This window comes from Pyrgilauda ruficollis, unplaced genomic scaffold (assembly GCF_017590135.1).
Source record: "Pyrgilauda ruficollis isolate IOZ18807 unplaced genomic scaffold, ASM1759013v1 scaffold3, whole genome shotgun sequence".
Taxonomy (NCBI): Eukaryota; Metazoa; Chordata; class Aves; order Passeriformes; family Passeridae; genus Pyrgilauda; species Pyrgilauda ruficollis.
In genome coordinates this window covers 23774385-23793629 of record NW_024524377.1, presented here as the reverse complement: position 1 = coordinate 23793629, position 19245 = coordinate 23774385, and the positions used below count along the sequence as shown (strand labels likewise).

The following is a 19245-nucleotide window of genomic DNA, read 5'->3' as shown; positions in this document are numbered from 1 at the left end:
GAAACAAGCAAGCTGTTAGCAACTTGAGCAACTCCAGCAGAACAAAATGTGTTTTATCAGGTACATGTTATCAAGAACAGAAAAGATGTATCAGTTCTACCTGCTCCTTCCTATCAAAGGTCAAAAGCAGCTTTGTAGTTCTGGAACTGCCAACATCATCAATTGCACCAATACATAACAGGTCTGTGGAGATGCATCGAAAGGTGTAATGAAGAAATCTGAGATTGCAACACCTCTATGAGTAGTTGTGGAGCTACTTATATCAGAAACAAAGAGAAGGAGTCAGCTTATAAAGATACAGCAGATCTATGTTCTTGCAGTGAGAAGCATCAAAATCTACTACAGCAGTCGTGAAGCAAAGGGTTCCAAAGAAAAAGCACACAGCAAACAGGACCATTACTGCCTGAATGTTCTGAAAACTGAGATTGATATTTTCAGAAAGTTTCCACATGACTGGATCTTTTACTATAGCACCTAGGCTTAGTTATTTACTGATTTACCATATATAGTTCTGCATAAAGAACTACATAGTTGAGAGGAAATCCTCCTAGTACCTAGTTGTAGGCCAGGTTGCAACAGCACTTGAAACAAGTTACATCTTTTCCCAGGCCCAGCTCTAGAGAAGAGAGAAATTGAACTAGGGGCATGCAGGAGGGGAAGCAAAGTACAGATCAATCTAAGACACTGTAACAGCACTGTAACAGATGCCAGGGTGCTTTCTGGATCAATTATTTCCCTTCCATTAAAGAAAATCAGCTCCCACCCTCACAAAAGAGAGCCCCTATTATCAGCAGGCAGTGTTCATTTCACAAACATTTCTTATTCAGTAACATGGTGGAGCAGGTAGTTGTATACAAAATTATTTATCTCTTCTGTTAAAATCCTTACAGAAATTACACAAGAAAAAGAGAAATCAGGAGACACAAAACTATTAGTTTATTTTAATTATTATCCTGCACAGTTGCTTCAGGAAAAGAGAAAGCATCTTCTGAATAAATTTTTCTTTTCAAAAACTCAACTGCATCTTCATTTTTCATTTCCTGAAACTTCTTGTTCTGGATCTGTAAGAAAGTAAAAGGACAGGGTACATTATTTCTATTGTCCAAATTACCCTGTCCTGCAAACCAAGCGCTCAGCAGTGAGAAGGCTGCAGGAAATTGTTGTAGTCTGAAAACAAGTTCACTTGAATCATATTGTCTATAAAAATCAGGGAAATAAGCCAAAGACACATAGGTGGCTCAGGTTCAAACTAATAATTTACTGATAATGGTAAGTAGTAGCTTGTCATTTAGAGTTCCTCTCTCTATTCTCCCTAGTGACAGCACCACTACCCTCTAACTAGAAATTATACACAATTACCACTCTGGAGAAAGCCCACCATTCCTGGGGAGCCTTCATGCTTTGTAGAACAAGGCCTGATCTACCAAACATACTCATCACTGTGCTGCTAACAGAAACAGAGACAGTAGCAGGGCTCTTCTCACCAGAATCACATGATAGCCCAGTTTAGTTAGATGCCGCTTCTTCATTGCCAGCTTCCCCTGGGGGTGTGTTGTGCCCAGACAGAAAGCAGACACAGGAGCAAACAGAAAAGCCAACCTGCAACCAAGCAAAGTAGGGAAGACTTCACTGTACAAATGCAAAATAATAATTTATAAGACAATGATTCAATGATGTCTGTTAGCACTGCAGAATATACATGTGTCATTCTGGTAGGCAAAAGTATTAGGACTGCACAAACTTCATAATCCTCTTCTTTCTTCAGGTTTAAGTAATTTAGACTCTTTTCTTCCATGAGCTTCATACAAGCACCAGCATCTACCCAAATACCTACAGCAGAATTAGGTACTTAGATCTCCACTTCTCCCACAATGAGAAGAAAATACATCATTCAACATTCTCTATTAATTTGACAGGTTCTGCATTTACTTTGATCCTTTGCTAATGATATTCATAATCAGTTACTTCCTGCCATAATAATCTATTTGGAAGGGTGAGGAAAGCTGAATGCCTTGGAACACTGAGTTTCTGTTACACAATTCATTAGCTCTCCTTTTATCAAAAAGCAAACTGTACAAAATACATTGCTGTGCAGTGATCCAGCACACAAATGTTAAGCATTACCCAATTCTGCTTAAGCATTACTTAAATGATATATGTCCTGCTTCAGTTACTGAGAGGTCAGTCTTCTACACAAGATTAAATTAATCACCTAAAATGTGGATATCATGATCCTTTTTATTCAAATTATATTTCAGTAGCTGAATTAACCGACATAACGTATCACTGAGATGCAAATTTTTGAGACTTGAGAGAATAACTGAATGTTTAATTGGACAAATACTTTTAAAAAACCTGCTACCTTCATTCCTTACAAGAGTATCAGATCACTGTGATGTTTCTTGCCTCTTTCTCTGAAATGTTAAGTGCTAGGCTCTGTTAGAAGAAGGTATCGAGCTGGATGAATTGTTGCTCTGCACTGGTATGGCAACTTTTGGATATTCCAGTGAGCACAAATAACAACTGAGTCACCTACTTTGCTTCTGCAAATCAGTGAACCAAAGAAGTAACTGGATAGGATATATGCAAATAAAACTAGCATGCTAGAAAAAGTATGCAGTAAAAAAACTACCTGTGAACACGTGAGTCAGGATGATCATCTGTTGCGGCTATGGGGAGCACCTTCTTTCTGTCTGAATCCATTCTGATTTCAAAATCTGAAAACAAAACAACAAAACATTTAACTCTGCAAGAGGTTAAAATTAATGTTGTCATTTGAACACATTAATTATTCAAATTGTTCTCAAATGAACAGCTCATTTGAAAAAGTTAATAGACACCATCACTGGTCTGTTTCTAATTGCTGTTCTCTAATAATTGAATTATTACTGATAGCTTTCCCTCCCTGCAATGAATATAAAGCTATAGCTTATCCATCTCAAGAAAAAATAAATTTGTTTCTGGAAACTGCAGATTTAAGCTTACGGAGTGAAATCATCATTTAAAGAAACTACTCTTGATCGCAGTCTGTCATGCCTACTCAGATTTTCCCACAATCCAATTCCTCATTAGAAATATTTAGGAATACAATTATTACTAGTACAGAAAAACTGGTAAGCTGGGTGGCTGGCAAAAAAAAAAAAAAAAAAAGGCAATATCAAGGCATAAAAGAAAGCAAAAGAAGCCATATCCCATTTCATAAAAATAGAGCTTAAATCTTAGCCAGAACTCCAGAGAAGAAACAAGAGAACAAAAGAGAAGAGGAAAAAAGGCAGCTGATGTTTGGCTGTTTCTAACATGACTTGGTACTAACATGCCAATTCTGTCAAAGCTGGCCACATCGGATTTATGTACAATTAATATATGCTTGCTGATGCCTGAAAAAAAGTTCAAAGCAGCTTTGAAAACAAGAGAAATCATAAAAGTTTTAGTAAATTGACTTAAAAACTTTAATAGAAGCATCATTAAAAGTAGATTCACCAATGACATAATTTGTTACATTACTGTATCTTCAAAGTGTTAAACTTTTAATCACTTGCACCCTATTCAAATTTATTTCCATCTTATCATTTATCGTCTTATAAATCCACATTAACAATAATATGACAGTAATATCACTTCATACCAATATGGTATCTGTATGGCAGCCGAACATTTTGCCGAAACATGTTCTCATCTCCCAGAAGTTCTATCAGTGCCTCCTGAGCCTTTCTGAGATTAAGAGATACTAATGAGGACAAATTCTCAGTCAGCACAAAGGCAGGCTTTGTGAAAGAAGGGCTGTCAAGTTCCATACACGTTTTCACACAGCGAAGCATCACTGTGTTTTGTTCCTTAAGATCATCTGAAAAAGGATACAAAAAATATTACATGCAATATATTATCCCACAGAATTTTTCATTTCATTATCATTTATAGTCTGTTCTATCATAGCAAAATCCACTTGACTACTCTACTAGCTGTACAAAATTGTAATATGGAAACTAAATTCTTCTACAAACCATTCCAAGGACCTCATTGTAACTCAGGACATTCCAAATCCCACTTTTACTCCTGACTCCAGGTAATAAAATTAGTTTGCCATGGTTAAGACTGCCTATGTTTAAGTGCACACCTACTGTTAACCTGTTGCCACCATGGGGCCCAAGACAATAAGCCTGATTCCCGAGTATAGACCCAGATCACCATCGCTACATTAGCTTTGTCTTGGGGACTTCAAATTTAATATTAATCATGCTTGTGTTCTTTAATTTCTAATCTGCTAACACAATTACAACAAATTACATACACAGGCAGACAGACATCCTGTTTAAAAGAAGAACATGTCGAAGTGAGGTCTGACCTGGCAGTATAAGTTCATCCTTGCTGTCCTTTTGCAGCAGCTCATCAAGTGCACGATGGGGAAGATATCCTAAGATGCCAAGTGAATACACTGCCTTCAGCAGCTCTCTGTTGGAAATCTGAGGCAGGCAGTTATTCAAGCAGCTATGAAGAGTCTCAAAAAACCTTTTCCAAAAGGAGAAGAAAAGTATCTAAGCACACAATAAGGCTACATGAAGTACAAATTTCTAACAAAAATATAACTTAGAAATCTTTATTATCTTGTATAATTGTATTTTGTGTTATCTAACATTAGTGTTTGATTCTTACTTTGAGAATACAGCTACTTATCAACAGATTTAGTAGCCTGGTCAGTCTGGAGCCTGTTTAGTCTTTCAGTTAGAGAAAAAAAAATAATATTTAAAAAAAATATTAAAAGACACAGCAATTTACCTTACAGAGGAATGAAACAGGATTATGAGCTCTTTCACAAATAAAATTAAACACTAGTTGCCATACATTACTCTGTAATGACTATGTAACATATTATCAGGGACTTTAAATGAAAACCTACAGATGCTTTTGGACTCTGGGAACATGGTTGAGTCGTGAATACACTTGAAGAACGATCAAAAGGTTTTTCAAGTTAAGGAAATCAGGGTCTTCTGTCACCTTCTCAGCAAAAATATCCAGCAATTCAGTAGGCTGAAAGCCAAGTGTCTCACAGGCAGAGAGAAAAAGGATAATCTAAAAGAAAAGATAGTTTTATAAGTCAAAAAAAACCAATGAAGTTGATCCTACCTGTTGATTTCATAGAAGACATTTTTAATGAAAGCAAATTTTTCAAAACTTTTATTTATCAATAAATAGAATAGCATTTAAAAAATGTAACAGCTTCATCAAACTGATATTCATAAACATTTGTTCTCCAAAGATCAAGCACAAACATGAAGGTAAGATGGAAGCATCAAATACTCTATTAGTGCCACTATAAATTATTTGGTCTCAAACAATTTACCTGTCTTTTGTCCCAAAGGTAGGCAGTAGAATTAACATAGTCTGCTAATGCTGAAAACAGTTTCACATTACGGTACTGGAGAGTGTGACAAGCTTCCAGAATGAGAATTAACTGCCGAAATGGAACATCATGGACATTTTCTGTAACAGAAGATCAAAGAAGGACAAATGATAAAAAGCAACAGGAGCTGTGGGTTGGAGACATTGAGACATTGTAGGAACAGGTTGGTTAAGTGATGGGGGAGGGGAAAAATATGATAAGAAACTGTGGAAGACTGTGACTAGCTGGGCAAAGCTCAACTGAGCTAAAATGCATTAAGATACCGAGAGACAGAAGAAACCAAACTGAACCAGAATCAAGCTACAATACATTAATCAGCAAAAGGGGACAAATTAACAAAATAAGTAAGAAGATTGTGTTCCCAGGATGTCTTCTGTTCCGGGATTTTTGATTTTCAGCATGCACCAAAAAAATGCTGAAGAAAGTCACTGCTCCCTCTGTGTATGCCACCTGGCCTGTGTGCTGAGTGTGGTGAAAGTCCTATGGCAGAAGGCAGGATGTGCAATTAAACATTGTGTCCTAACATATATGAAAGACCAGGGCAAATAAAGACTGTACAACCAGCCTCAACGCTTCTGGATCATTTCTATTAAGAATGCTATTTTGCTACCTTCATGCTTTTTGAGACAAATTCTTATGTATTTTAAGCATGAATCAACACATACTGACCACATATACTTAAGCAATGTATTGGCAAGGTATAGAGAGAGGTGAAAGCATTACCTTTCATTTAATATTTTAATGGGCTACAGCATGAGGTTATTAAGCAGTACTCAATAATTAAATCCAGTAATCAAGCAAACACCATTTTCCCTTTAGTTTACCATCTAATCACACTAAGTCACCAATCCATCCTGTAACCTGCCAATTTCCAATTCAGATTTGTTATAAAATTTTATTTGAAATCCCTTTTCCTTGCTAAAATTAAATTCTTTTTCTTAAATCCTGTGTACAGAAAAATTTAAAGAAAAATATGTAATTCAGATAAATGTTAAGAAGAGCAGAGATGACAAGAGCTATTTGCTTTTATTATTGATCAGTAATTTTCTGTCCTGCTGCTTGTCAAATGGCTCCACATAACTATAATATCCTGTAAAACAAAGATGTTTCCTGAGTTTTAAAGGAAATCAGAAAAGGGAGATGAGACAATAATTAGGAAGAATTTGGTATAAGGAAGGGAAATTTAATTAACATATTTTTTTCTTACCCTGGATCTTTTTACTGCAGGGATTCAGGATTGGAAGGGAACAATAATTCATTGCAGCAAGAGTCAAAAACATACGCAGCGCAGTCAGAAAAGTCAAACCATCTATTTCTCTCACAACTGCCATCTAAAGTGAACCAGAGTTTATTAAATCCTTCATTCTTCAGGTATATTATCTTTCTTTCTGGTGAAGACATTATCACCACAACTTTCCCAAAGTCCTTATTTCAGATTTATATGAAAGAAAAAGAAGCAAAAAACCAGTAAAAGCTTATAATAACTACTGTCAATTTCTTAATACACAATTATAGCAGGTCAAGTGCTCTAGAAATGTGTCATTACACAAGTTTCCAGGAATTTGCATTTATATGGTTATTTTAAAAGAAAAAAGCCTCAGTAAAGGTCATTTCCAATATGGTGAATACACATCTTCTTAAGAAAGAAGCAGAAATAAAACAGATACAATTAACTTAAAAGTTCATAGTAGTCCAATTATGGTTTTGCATGTGCATGAAAACTGTAAGCCTCCAAAGTGATTCAACAGTGTGTGAGTGGCCTGTATTTTATACAAACACCCAGCTATGAATGTGGACTGAGGCAGAGTCAGCTCTGATGCCAGAAAGGAAATTTCGTTTATCAAAGCCATCATTACCTTGATATAAATCACAGTAAAAATGAAACTACAAATTATATTGAATGTTAAAATACAATATTTTTACTGTACACATATCAGAGGTTAAATACAAAATGCATCTGTAAGAAATTCCCCTGTAAAAAAATAGCACCCTTAGGGCTCAGAAAATTAAGTGCTCCCTTTAGTTAACAAGTGCAAATACTATTTTCCTCTCAGTTTTATGGTGTTTCATGAATGCTATTAAAACCTCTGATGTCAGAGTCCTACAGTCCTACCAGGGGACAAAACCCAGTACACCCTGCCATAAAACCTGCAGCCTGCTCCCAGCCATTGTATTTCCCAGGGAGCCTATCACATACACAGAAAAGCAAGACCATGAGCTTGGGGAGCTCTGCCATCTCACTCCCACCAGTCCTCCTGCCTGCTACAGTTACTGGTCACAGCCCCATCACAGACCAGTTTTCTGTCACCTCATGGTCAGCCACAGGCTGGGCAAGGGAACAAGGGAACAGCCTATAAGCACTTCTATGAAACACCATGTGGCCAACCCAAAGAGGTGAGGGCATTGCTGTTTTACAGCCTCAATTTGTTTTGTTACCAGCCTCCAAATATAAGTTCTTCCTGCAGATATAGCTGGACTCTGTTGCATACAGCAAATACAGTTACCTTTCTATTACATTTTCTCTTTCAGTGTCTGCAAAGAACCATACACAATTTATAAACAAAGCAAGAGCACAGGCTTTGTGGGAGTAAAAATGAGCCTCCAACTAACTTTACCTCTAATTTCTTTTTCAGAAAAACTGGAGCATCTTTTCCCAGGCATTTCATCAGGTTTTGCAGAATAAAGATGTCTCTGATACTTGAAATGCGCTGCTCCACTAGTAACCTGATGGAGAAACACACACAAGAGCTCTCCTCATTTCAGCAGAAACAGGTAAGTACCCCCATTCTTCTTCACTGATGTAGCCCCCAAGTGAAAGCTGTAATTCCTTGCTCCTCTCCCATCTTCCTTTTTTTGAAATGCTGACATAAGTCTACATGACATAGCTGCAGCACAGATATTTTACACATGGAAACAATTATAAATGCCTTCTTAGTGTTAATCCTGATAGATGAATTGTTGTTGCTGATACATTTAACAGCAGGGCACCTGACCAGCCTGCACAAGTGACAATGCAAATATGAGTGCTGTTAAGCCTCAAGCAATTAACATCCTTCTGCAGAAAAAGAAAATTGCATATTTTTATCTTTAAATCATTGATGTGCAGGCAAGTTCTGAAACAGACAGGAAACTGGATGTCAGGAATGGAAACAGACAACAACTGGATGCAAGTGAGGAATAAAACCAAAGAGTGCTGTGGGCTGAACAGGAGATAACAGGGAGATCGTCCGCACAACATGAAGGTGCACTCCTAGCACCTCCTCTTCTGGCTCAGTTGCTGGCATTGTAATTGTTAGGTCTGAACCACCCTTAAATATATCTGCACAGGTAAACATACCTACAAAAATATTAAGTGTCACTTTTTAAGGCAGTCCACGGTCTGAAACTCATCCCTGCAAATGGGCCAGAGCTCCAGACATCAGGACAGAAAAGTGCTGATGGGACTCCTGCTTTCCACCAACTTTTAAGAGCTGTGTACCTGCCCTTCCAGGAGAACCTGTTTTTTGGGTATCACATCAACTTTCTCAAAGCAGAACGTGATACAGGGTCAAAAGTACTAACCCATGGCAAGTTTTGTGACAGCCTCAGTAAAATCAGTCTCATCAGAGTGAGCAGACTGGTTACACACATAAATTGCACGGGCCCAGAAAAAAAGCCAAAGAAGTAATTCTGATAATTCACTACACAGAGGGCTTGCTGGACACAACTAGTCTTCTTCTGAATTTTCACTCACTGAAACTGCAAGAAAATATTCCCAGGCTGTTAAACAATGCTTTTCATCATGAAAAATCAGACAGGTCCCTAAGATAGTCTCATTACCTCCTGTCTGTATACAGATGAAAAAGGGATAGATATGTGAAGGGACTTGATCAACATCACAAAAAAAAACTACACTGGAGCAGCTGCAGTCAGAACACAATCCCCTGCAGACTAGTCTAGTACCCTTTACCACTGGAAGGCCTCCTCCTTGAAACTGTAAAGCCAAAATTCGCTGTCTAACACAGCTCTTTTCTCATGTGATCATTTAAATCCTAAAACCACAGAATGTATTTCATGTGCAGACATACCCTTGATGATTTCTAACAGACAAGAATTTAAACAACATTTAAATATCAAGGACACGTGAAAGATATTTTTCTCACTGTAATCCAGCTTGAAGAGCGCTCACATTCTTGTCTTTATCCATCCCTGCTAAAGTAGTTGCCAAAACTGAGATACATCGGTTATCAAGTTGATTGAGCTTCTCCTGTTAAAAGTTTTGACAATGTCAGATTACTTCAAATCAGTAAAAGTTTCAGAAAAGAAAAACTGACCACTTTTAATCTGTAACTGCCGTTTTCTTTTTCCCCCTGAAAAGTCAATTTACAAGCTTTATTTCTGCAGAACCCACAAGGTCTCACATCAGTCAAACTTAGTTGACTTGGAAGAGGTAATGATTTTTGAGATTTCTCCTCTCTTTTAAATCTGAAATCAGGCAGTGGTTTCAAAAGTTAAGGAAATTAGAAGAACACACAAATGAATTATAGGAACTGTTTCCATGGAACATCAGACTAAACCAAGGATGCAATCCAACTCTCTCTGATGCTGCACAGCTTCCCAGAATTACCCAGTGGTCATTCAGCCCAAATTTAGGAGAAGGATTTTCACTTACTTGGCACACTCTGAGCAAGGTCTGGACCAGGAGCGTGTTCTGCGGCACGCCGAGGCTCACCAGGGCGTGCAGGCTGAACACCAGGTCCCCGCGCGTCATCCTGCGCGCCTCGCGCAGCAGCTGCTGGCACAGCTTCACGAAAGCCGGGTGCTCAAAGATCAGCTGCTTCTCGTAGCGCTGCTGCTCCTCCGACAGCCTCTTGAAGAGCCTCCAGGCCGTGGTCAAGCAGTTTGTGTAGTGCTTAATGGAAACAGCCGCCTCCGCAGCCAGGTCCAGCGCATCGCAAGGACAGGAGCATTTCCCGAGGCTGCTGAAGAACGGGTCGCTGTGATCCACCACGTGCTTCGCTTTGGAGCTCCCAGAATCATCCAACTTTTCAACTTCCAAGGAGCTCTGGGAAGCCTTCTCACTCACCAAAGCCTCTGCACCTGTGCTATAAACATCTGTCTTTTGAGATGCAAATCGAAGAGACGATCCATGCAAAGAAGGCAAAATATTTAAAAGTAATTTCCTGAAGTTCACATTTCCTAAGGGATCCCTGTATCTGCCAATCCATGAAACGTGTTTTCTTGTTATGGCTGAAGATTTGGGAGCAAGCACAGAACTGTACCTATGCACACATCTGACAGTATTTAACAAATAACTTATTTTATTATTCATTTCTGCTAACGCCTCATGAATAGATTTGAAACGTCAATTCAAAGTAAGGGATCCGATGACATTCTACCAGTGGAAACAGTTCTGGAGAAACTGCCAAGATCGCTCATCTGTAAAAACAATTGAAAATTATGGATTAGTCACCAGACTTTCAATTCCCCCAGATACAACTGCCAAATCTGCACACTTTTACAGGAAGGGAGAAGATCTGGTAAAAGATTCCCGGAAAATGGTTGGCAGAGAGGCTTTTATTTGGTCTCCTACATTTCAGGCAAACATCTCAGCACAAGGACAGCCCTTGCTTCCTCCTTGCTGCTCTGCCGGGAAGCAGAGTCTTTTCCTAAGGGACGTTTCCCCAGGCACACGCGTCTCCCGACAGGACTCTGGAGGGTCCCTTCAGCAGCGGGTAACGGGATCCTACCCGCCAGCCTGTCCCAGCCTGCCTGCCATCCCACGGGATAGCCGCCCTCCCGGCACACCCGCGGGCGCTCGCTCTCCCGGTGCCGGGGAGAAGCCGCTGGGCTTCGGGATCACTTCCCGCTGGCCCTGGGAGCTCTGCCCAGCAGGGCGGGACAGTACACGGGGACAGAGATCTTTCGGCGGCTCCGCAGGGCTCGGAGCACGCGGGAGGAACGGCAGGGATGGCGCCGGCCGGGCCGGGCCGGGCCGGGCCGGGGCTCCCGCGGCCGCTGTTACGTCGCACGCGCCCCGCCGTGACACCGGGCCCGGCGCGCCGCGACCTCCCGGCGGGCCGCGCGAGACGGACGGCGCGGGCCGAGGGACAAACTGCCGCGGCGCGCGGCGCGTTGCTGAGCAACGCCAAAGCGGCCGTTGGAGGGCGGCGCGCGCATGGCCAAGTTCGTGGTGGCGGGTGAGGGGGGACCCGGGAGCCGGGCGGGGCGGCACCGGCACCGGCACCGGCACCTTGTACCGGGGCAGCTCGCCGTGCTTGCAGCAGTGGCCCCTGTCTGCGGGCTCGCCCCCGTGCCCGTCTTTGCGGCTCTCCGGGAGCCGTGTCCGCGCGGCGCGCAGCCTCAGGCGGTCCGGGGTCAGCGTTCCCCCACATCCCGTCAGTAAGGCGTCAGCATCTCTGCTGCTGTCCCTCAGGAGTGGCCTCCTCGGCCCCTTGGGCGCTGGCTCGGGAGTCTTTTTCACCTGCAGAATTACTGTTCCTTAGCTGGCTCACATTAAACAATGTTTGGTCTTTTAAGCCCTTATCAGTGAATGACAAAATCATCCAGTTGTGCTGCTGTTGCTATGTTCACAGGTAAGGCAAACTGCCCTTACTATGCCAAAGCTGAACTCCTGGCTGACTATCTCCAGACTAACTTGCCCAACTTCAGGGTTCACAAGATCACTCAGCACCCTGACAAGTGGGAGGTAAGAGATTGTAAGTCAAGTCGCTGGTAGGTGCTCCAGTGCTCTACAAACGAAGAAATGTGCTTATCTGCAGTATGTTTCTTCTTCTTTTCTATTAGTGGTTTGCTGTGTAGATAGAGCTGCTGCAGAAGCAGCTCTGGCTGTGAGAGCCAGCCGGAGGAAAGGTTACAATGTTTTGAGCAACTGACATCTCTGAGTTTTACCGCAGAAGATGAGCACAAAGTGTGGACCAGCCTCAAGCTGTATTATGTCAATAAAAACTTCAAGTTGTTTTTGCTTCTTTGCTTGGTTTTCTGAGGTATTTTTTAAAGTATAAATGGCTGTTCAGCCTGTAAATATTTTGCTCACTGTGGTTACCTCTAACTTCAGAGTTCTTACTTGTCAAGAGCCTTTGTGGCATTCAAGGGCTTTGAATTACAGTGGAAGTATGAAGTTAAATATCACATATTTGTTTACAGTGTGGATATGCCTTATGCTGTAGACATGCTGCCTATAAGGCTCTGAAAAAAACTGCAGTCTTACTCCATGAGATAGTACTGTAGTATTTATTACCTTGTGTATTTTGCTTTACACCTCCACCAAATAACTTGAACAGTTAAATGAAAAGCAATTAACCTCTTCACCTTACTTACCTTCTGTGGCTGAGTAAGAATCCTCAGATTACTCGCTGCTTCACAACATTGCTGTCTTCTGTACCACTAAGACAACTAAGTGAAATCAAGACCTTGAGGTGAGCTATCCCAGTGTATCACCATACCTTGGTTTTTGTTATTTCCGCATTTTGTACCCGCTGGTAATTGAATTCTGAAGCACTTTGTAATTATGTATTGAGAAGAAATAGTAAGAATGCTTGTAGTTGTAATGTTTAAATGTTATCAAATATAATATATTAAAACATCTGGGGGGGATGTCATCAGCAGTGGCTTCATGACATTTGTGAAACAAATGGATGGCAACACAGCCAGTCTCCTATCATTTGGAGAGAACTGTTGGACCGTGGAGGGAAGGGTCAGCTTCTGGGAGGACTTAATGATTTTCTGGAATATGCTCAGGTAATAAGCTGCCTTTAATACTGTAAGCCCATGTTTTATGACATAGTTGTTCCTTTTTCCTCCTTCAAATGTAAAGCAAAGCAATTGTAAATGTTACCTTGGTGGGTTTGGACTGCCATTTGCTTAGAGATTATCCTTTTTGTTCTTAGCAATATTACGGCATCACTTCAATGATGCTGAGTGAGGAAATGTTGGACATTGCTGAGGAGAACCTGCAGGCACATCTTGAAATTGTAAAAGAGGATGAAGAGATTAAAAGTCTTATCCATCCTATGCAGATCTGGATTACCAGGTGAGAGTGAAGAGAGTATCTGTGAACTTTTACTCTGTTCAGAAGAATGCACTTTTTCCTATCACACATAACAGGTGTAACCGTCTGAAGTTAATCACAAATCTGTGTAATTTCATTATTTGACTTGGTTCTGCACCCTCACTATTAGTATTTAACTTAGTAATTAGCATATAACTTAGAAATAATTTATCGTTTTGTTACATTTTACAGCAGTTCAAATGAAGGGTATGAACAGGCATCATTTAGACCTCAGATCAGTTTAGGGAAAAGCAAGTATTTACAAAATAAGCTAGAAATTTTATAGTGCAACTATCTTGCATTAAATGTTGTTGGAAATATTAGAGTAGGTAAAGAGTAGGTCTTTTCTTATAGAAATTCCTGTGTTTCTAGTAGTCCTAATAGAACACCTTAAAAAATTGCGGTTCTATAAAGACATAAATTTTAAGTGGTGGCATTGACTGAAATGCACAGGATGGAGGAGCCTTCAAATGAAAGGCTTTGGAAATGAAAGGAGGACCCAACTATTTTAATTCTTAAACTGTTAAAATGACAAAAGAGCAGTAAAGGATACAAGCTAATGGTTTCTTTAAATGCAATCAAGTACAAAATAAATACCTTTTAGTTTATGTAATACTTCCAAACAAGCAGTGGTTCATTGTTAAATGTAACTTTTCTACATCCTTTCTTACCAGTGCATCAGTTCCAATCTGTTATCATCTGATCCCACTGTTGGCAAATGGAGAAGTGTTTGGGATGACCACAGAAATCAGTATCCATTTGCTTGACAATGAGAAGTTTAAGGAAATTCTTCGCAGTATTGTAATGGAAGCTGAAGACATGGCATTCCCACTTCTCCGCAGTATTTCAGAGCACACAAAAATAGATGAGGCTTTTACTGATGCTGATATTATCATTGTTCTTGATGATGTCCTCTTAAACCTTGAAGTCAAATCCATTGAGAGCTACATCAGAGAAGTGAGTGAGATCTGCCAGGTGTATGCTCCCTTGATTGAGAAGAATGCCAAGAGTGAGGTCAAAGTCATTTCATCAGGAAAAACCTTTGCAAACCTTAAGGCAACAATGTTAAGGACATATGGCCCATCCATTAGGCCTGAAAATATCATTGCCATTTCAACATCCTGGGAAAGTGCAGCTAAAGCCATGCTGGCCAGGAAGCTGAATATGAACACAGAAGGTGAATGTTTATGTAGCATTTGGGGATTTCAGCACACCTTCGAGAGTGTGTATTTAATTCTAGAACACAGTTGATGTGCATGCAGAAATGCACAGTGGTGCACCCACTAAATTTCTTGGCTGTACAGAATGCCAGAGTCTTTGCTTGCTCTGAGATGCAGCCCTGCCACTCTGGTGTATTTCATACTGGAAATATGCTAAGGAAGACAATTGTTTTGCACATTGGGAACTAGGACTTCAAGATTGCATTTGCACTCTGTAGTGCATTGTTGTTTTGGAGCTGTGAATAAACAAGACAACATACTGCTGTGCAGATAATGAGAGTAAAGTAGAACTGTGTTGTAGTATTATTTTGAGGTTAATTAACATTCACTTTCAGGTCATTTGTTATAGCTTCGTTATATTTGTACAGTTCTGCACTGCATAGCAAAGGGGCGCTCTGTCAATCTGCTCAGCATGGGGATTCTGTAAGTGTTGCATAGCTAGAACTGGTCATTGATGACAAGTCTAGATATTTTGGAGCCTAATAAAATAGAAAAGCGAGTTAATAGAAAGAATAGTCTATCAGCAGGTTATTTGAGAAAATCCTTTTGCACCAAAGCAGATAGGTTTTTTTAATGATTGTTTTTACTGTTTATATATTTGTTTTTAGAGGATTTTAAAAGGAACATAGCTATATGTTTGCAATATGATTTGTTACTGTTTTAAGAGTTGAATATTTACTAGATTTTGTCTATTATTTACGGTAACATGATATAAATTAAGGCTTCCTTTTCAGCTTCTGATGAGGTTTCACATGTTAGGGAGAAATTGATTGCATTTTTCAGGTCAAATAATTTCTGCTAGCAAGGCAGGGTACAGATTTAAATAATTAATTTTGAAAAGGATTTATGAAGCCCATTTTTCTAAAAGTATTTGTCTTTTCACTTTCCTTTGTTACAGGAGTTAAAGATGTGATTGTTTGGGGCAATATTACTGGGTCTAACTGCATTGATTTGTCACATGCAAAACTTTATGGATATGACTGTGCTATTTGGGGCCCTCCTAATTTTCAACGTCCTTTGTTGAATATGATTTATGATAGGTACAGTACAGATTTATTTCTTTCAAGTAAAATTAAATCACTTTATAGAAGTTAATAAAATAGTTTATATAGTTATAGTTTATAAAATTAAAAATCATTTTAATCCATGCTTATCTGGATTGTCTAATAAAACATCAAGAAATGTTTTTGTTTTCAAGATTTGTCTTTACTGATTGGCACTGTACATAAAGGAAAACACAAGTTGAGGTACTACATCTGCAAAAGAAGTTGGGTAGATCCTAGTGCTGTGCTGTTGCACTCTCCTGCCAACTCTGTTTATAACTATATTTTTCCTACATTTTAAATGGGTTTCTCTTATATCATGAGCAGTTTATAAGAAGTGATGGAAGTCCAGGTAGTGATTTAGATGTCTAGTGAAGGAACTTTGAAATATTATTAAACAGATTTCTGAACCGGAATTACAAGGAATAGGCCTGAGCATGCTAATGTTGTCAGTTTCCCAAAGCAGATGATTTGGTAATATATGTGAAAAGGATACCTAGCAGCTAGGTAGCTTCCTGTGGAAAGAATAGTAGCAGAGAAAGGGTGGGTGCAGTGAGAGGGCAGCAGATGTTGCATACACCCAGGCCTGCCTATCTGGAGCTCCCACCCTGGTCTAGACTTAGCATTTACTGGAGAGCAGACATTTCTATGTTCTAGGCTTGTACTGAGCCTCACACAGGCAGACTGGTTCATGGCTGGGTTCTTACTGAAGACAGTAATATATAAATTACATATGAAATTACATATAAAATGTAAATTGCAATAATAATATAGGTTGTGACTTGAGTAAATGATCTAACTTTCATAGGACTTGTTACTTTTTAAGCTACTTTTTTTAGACCTTTTTTTTTCTCTGTCTGTAAAAATGCCTTGCTTTCAACAGTGATGTTTGAGTAAGTTTTGACTATTTTCTTTCCTCAGGTTTAGTTCTCTTTTTCTCTAGGAAACTACTCTTCCTGCAGTCATCTTAGTTTTTAATGCCTTTTTTCTGCATATTTTGTTGGTAGCGAATGGCTCCATTCAGAAGTCCTGTGTGCACGGAGTACGCTGAGTTCCCGGGTGTCCCGTTGCATAGGAATGTTACCTGCTCATGCAATAGCCACGGTACTGCGGTACTGGTACCATGGCTCTCCTTCTGGGGAGATCATTTCTGTGGGAATACTTAGTGAAGGTAAAGTTAGTTTTGCTTCACATGTTCTCTTATAGCTTTGCCCTGCATATAATAGCTTTCCCCATCTATAATGTTATTTTTAATCAATATTTTTCGTTTAATAAAATCTTGTAAAACAAATCATGTGAGGCTGAGTTTGTTTCATCATAAGAACTTCCAAATCTAACAGAGCTTGTGATAATGCTCACTTTTTACAGGCATCTCTTAGGTGAATATTGTCTTTTTTCATCTGATCTCTTAGTCTTTTAGTTTAAATGCTTTTCTGATGTACGTGTTTTGTGCAACAACTCTTTATAGTTCTTAGAGCCCAGGCTATGAAATGTGTTCTTCTTGTGTGATCATGTAAACCAATAGGTGGAATATTTCACAGCAGCCATTTAACCTTTATGAAATCAATAATTTTCCCCTTTTTTTAAGATGTACAGTCAATACACAATTGTGTTATTACAACACAGGAAAGACACCTGCTGGAGATGGTCCAGAGGAGGGCCACACGAAATGATCACAGGGATGAACGCCTCTCTTATGAAAATAGGCAGGAAGAGTTGAGGTTGTTCATCCTGGAGAAGAAAAGGCTCTGGAGAGACCTTGTAGCACCTTCCAGTGCTTAAAAGTTCTTATAAGGAAGATGGGGACAAATGTTTTAGCAGGACCTGTTGCAATAGGACAGGGGGGAGTGGATTCAAAGTGAAAGAAGGTCAATTTAGATCAGATATAATTAAGTTTTTTACAATGTATGTGGTAAGACACTGGAACAGGCTGCCCAGAGGGGTGGGAGACACCTCAGTCCTGGAAACATTCAAGGTCAAGTTGGATGTGGCTCAGATAGATTTGAAGATATTCCCTGCCCATGGCAGGATGGTTGAACTAGAGCTTTAAAGGTCCCTTGCAGCCCAAACCCATCTGATGCTATGATTCATGCACATCTAACTAAAGTACAAAGTTACAGTCAAAGGGACATTCTTTTTGGAACTGTACATTGAAAAAGGCAGTGTCCATTTATAATGAGATCTTACAGTTGTAGACTTTTGCAAGTCTGTAGGACTTAATGTTGACACTGGTGAGGATGTAATCAGAAATAACGTGGTTTTGTCCTTTTTTCCCCCTCTTCTTCAGGTCAGTTTTGCATTCCTGAAGGAATTATCTTCTCTATGCCAGTGAGGCTCCAGAATGGTAACTGGGAAGTCATGACAGAATTAGAAATTAATGAAACGACCCAAAAAGCTCTAGGACGCTTATCCCACGAGCTGGTTCAGGTAAGGGTTACTTGAGTCTCGTGTATGCCCGTTCTGCCACCTATGGGCACGTCGTGATACAACTTTGAGCACAGACCTTTCAGTGTTAGATGTACAAACTGCACACATGCACTCATGCATGGTAAAGACCGGGTACTTCTAAGTGTAAGGTAGTATTTGTGTATTGAAATGAACAGACAACTGTTCTGCCCAAAAGGAGATGATAAAATAAGTTTACCTATACACATGTAGAATTTGCACTCCAAAGTTCTGCAGGCTTTGTGCAAAACAGAAATATTGTCTTTCATTTAATGTTTCTACATTCTATGTTGATTTTGCTTATGCAGTATTCAGAGTATTTCTATGCTAGAAAACATATCTTTTGCATTTTTATGGCTGTGACTTTGCATGAATGAAGGCCAGACCTTACTAGAATTAGGGATTTTTTCAGAAAATAAAAAATAATTGAGCACTATTTTCATAATGAACTTCTTGTCACTAATGAGACAAAAAGGATTTATTTGTACTATTGAAATATTTTAAAAGACTGGTCCCAAACTCTACATTCCAGCTTTAATCAGGTTCTGTGATCTTCAGTCATACTAGTAATGTGTAAGAATTATTTTGTTTAACATATTTAAGTTTGTGCTAAAAATTAGAGTAGATAAAAAGAATGGGTGGTATTAAAATATGCTTTTTCTTCCATTTAGGAAAAGCTCGTTGCACTAAAGGAAATAAACGAAATGCATCCATATGAAGCAGAATAAAATCTCCACATCTTCTCCCAAGTGTTTCTTTGCTGCTTTTCCCATTATTTTTTCAAGTTCTCTGTCCTCATTCACCAAAATAAGAACAGATGAACTCTAAAGCATATGTTAGTTTTGTTTTTTCACTTCTTCTCGATTTTCAAGTAATGAAATTCTTGCACTTTTCCAGTGTTCTCACCATTTCTTTATAGTTTTCATTCCTACAGACCTTTTCCCTAATTTGTTTTCTTTCTCCCTTCCTTCAGATTCTTTCCAGTACTTTTATATCAGCCTGTTCTTTACTATGAGCTGTTCTTTGCCATTAAGGATGGGCTGAAGAATGGGGATATTTTGAGTTAGATACCCAGACCTTCTACTGAGC

At 39.4% G+C, this 19245-nt stretch overlaps 2 protein-coding genes across 5 annotated transcripts; one reads left to right on the top strand and one right to left on the bottom strand.

Moving 5' to 3' along the window:
- Window positions 1-926: 926 nt before the first annotated feature.
- Window positions 927-11479, bottom strand: FASTKD2 (FAST kinase domains 2). 3 transcript variants are annotated; one of them, XM_041473313.1, is made up of 12 exons: window positions 11403-11479; window positions 10050-10816; window positions 9541-9644; window positions 8014-8122; window positions 6606-6729; window positions 5339-5478; window positions 4895-5067; window positions 4343-4506; window positions 3626-3844; window positions 2633-2717; window positions 1485-1599; window positions 927-1061 (listed from the first exon to the last, which is right to left on the bottom strand). In XM_041473313.1, the coding sequence occupies exons 2-12, from the start codon at window positions 10707-10709 to the stop codon at window positions 942-944; spliced, it is 2013 nt and encodes a 670-aa protein (XP_041329247.1). In that variant the 5' UTR covers window positions 10710-10816; window positions 11403-11479; the 3' UTR covers window positions 927-941. The 3 variants fall into 3 exon arrangements, with proteins under 3 accessions (XP_041329247.1, XP_041329248.1, XP_041329249.1); XM_041473314.1 differs by lacking the exon at window positions 11403-11479 and adding an exon at window positions 11128-11396; XM_041473315.1 differs by lacking the exon at window positions 6606-6729 and having other exon boundaries at window positions 9567-9644.
- Window positions 11480-11555: 76 nt separating this feature from the next.
- On the top strand, window positions 11556-18973 carry MDH1B (malate dehydrogenase 1B). Of its 2 annotated transcripts, XM_041473317.1 has the most exons (9): window positions 11556-11577; window positions 11974-12086; window positions 13004-13138; window positions 13288-13430; window positions 14123-14625; window positions 15567-15708; window positions 16719-16882; window positions 17999-18138; window positions 18828-18973. In XM_041473317.1, the coding sequence occupies exons 1-9, from the start codon at window positions 11556-11558 to the stop codon at window positions 18882-18884; spliced, it is 1419 nt and encodes a 472-aa protein (XP_041329251.1). In that variant the 3' UTR covers window positions 18885-18973. The 2 variants fall into 2 exon arrangements, with proteins under 2 accessions (XP_041329251.1, XP_041329250.1); XM_041473316.1 differs by lacking the exon at window positions 11556-11577 and having other exon boundaries at window positions 11931-12086.
- The last annotated feature ends 272 nt before the right edge of the window (window positions 18974-19245 follow it).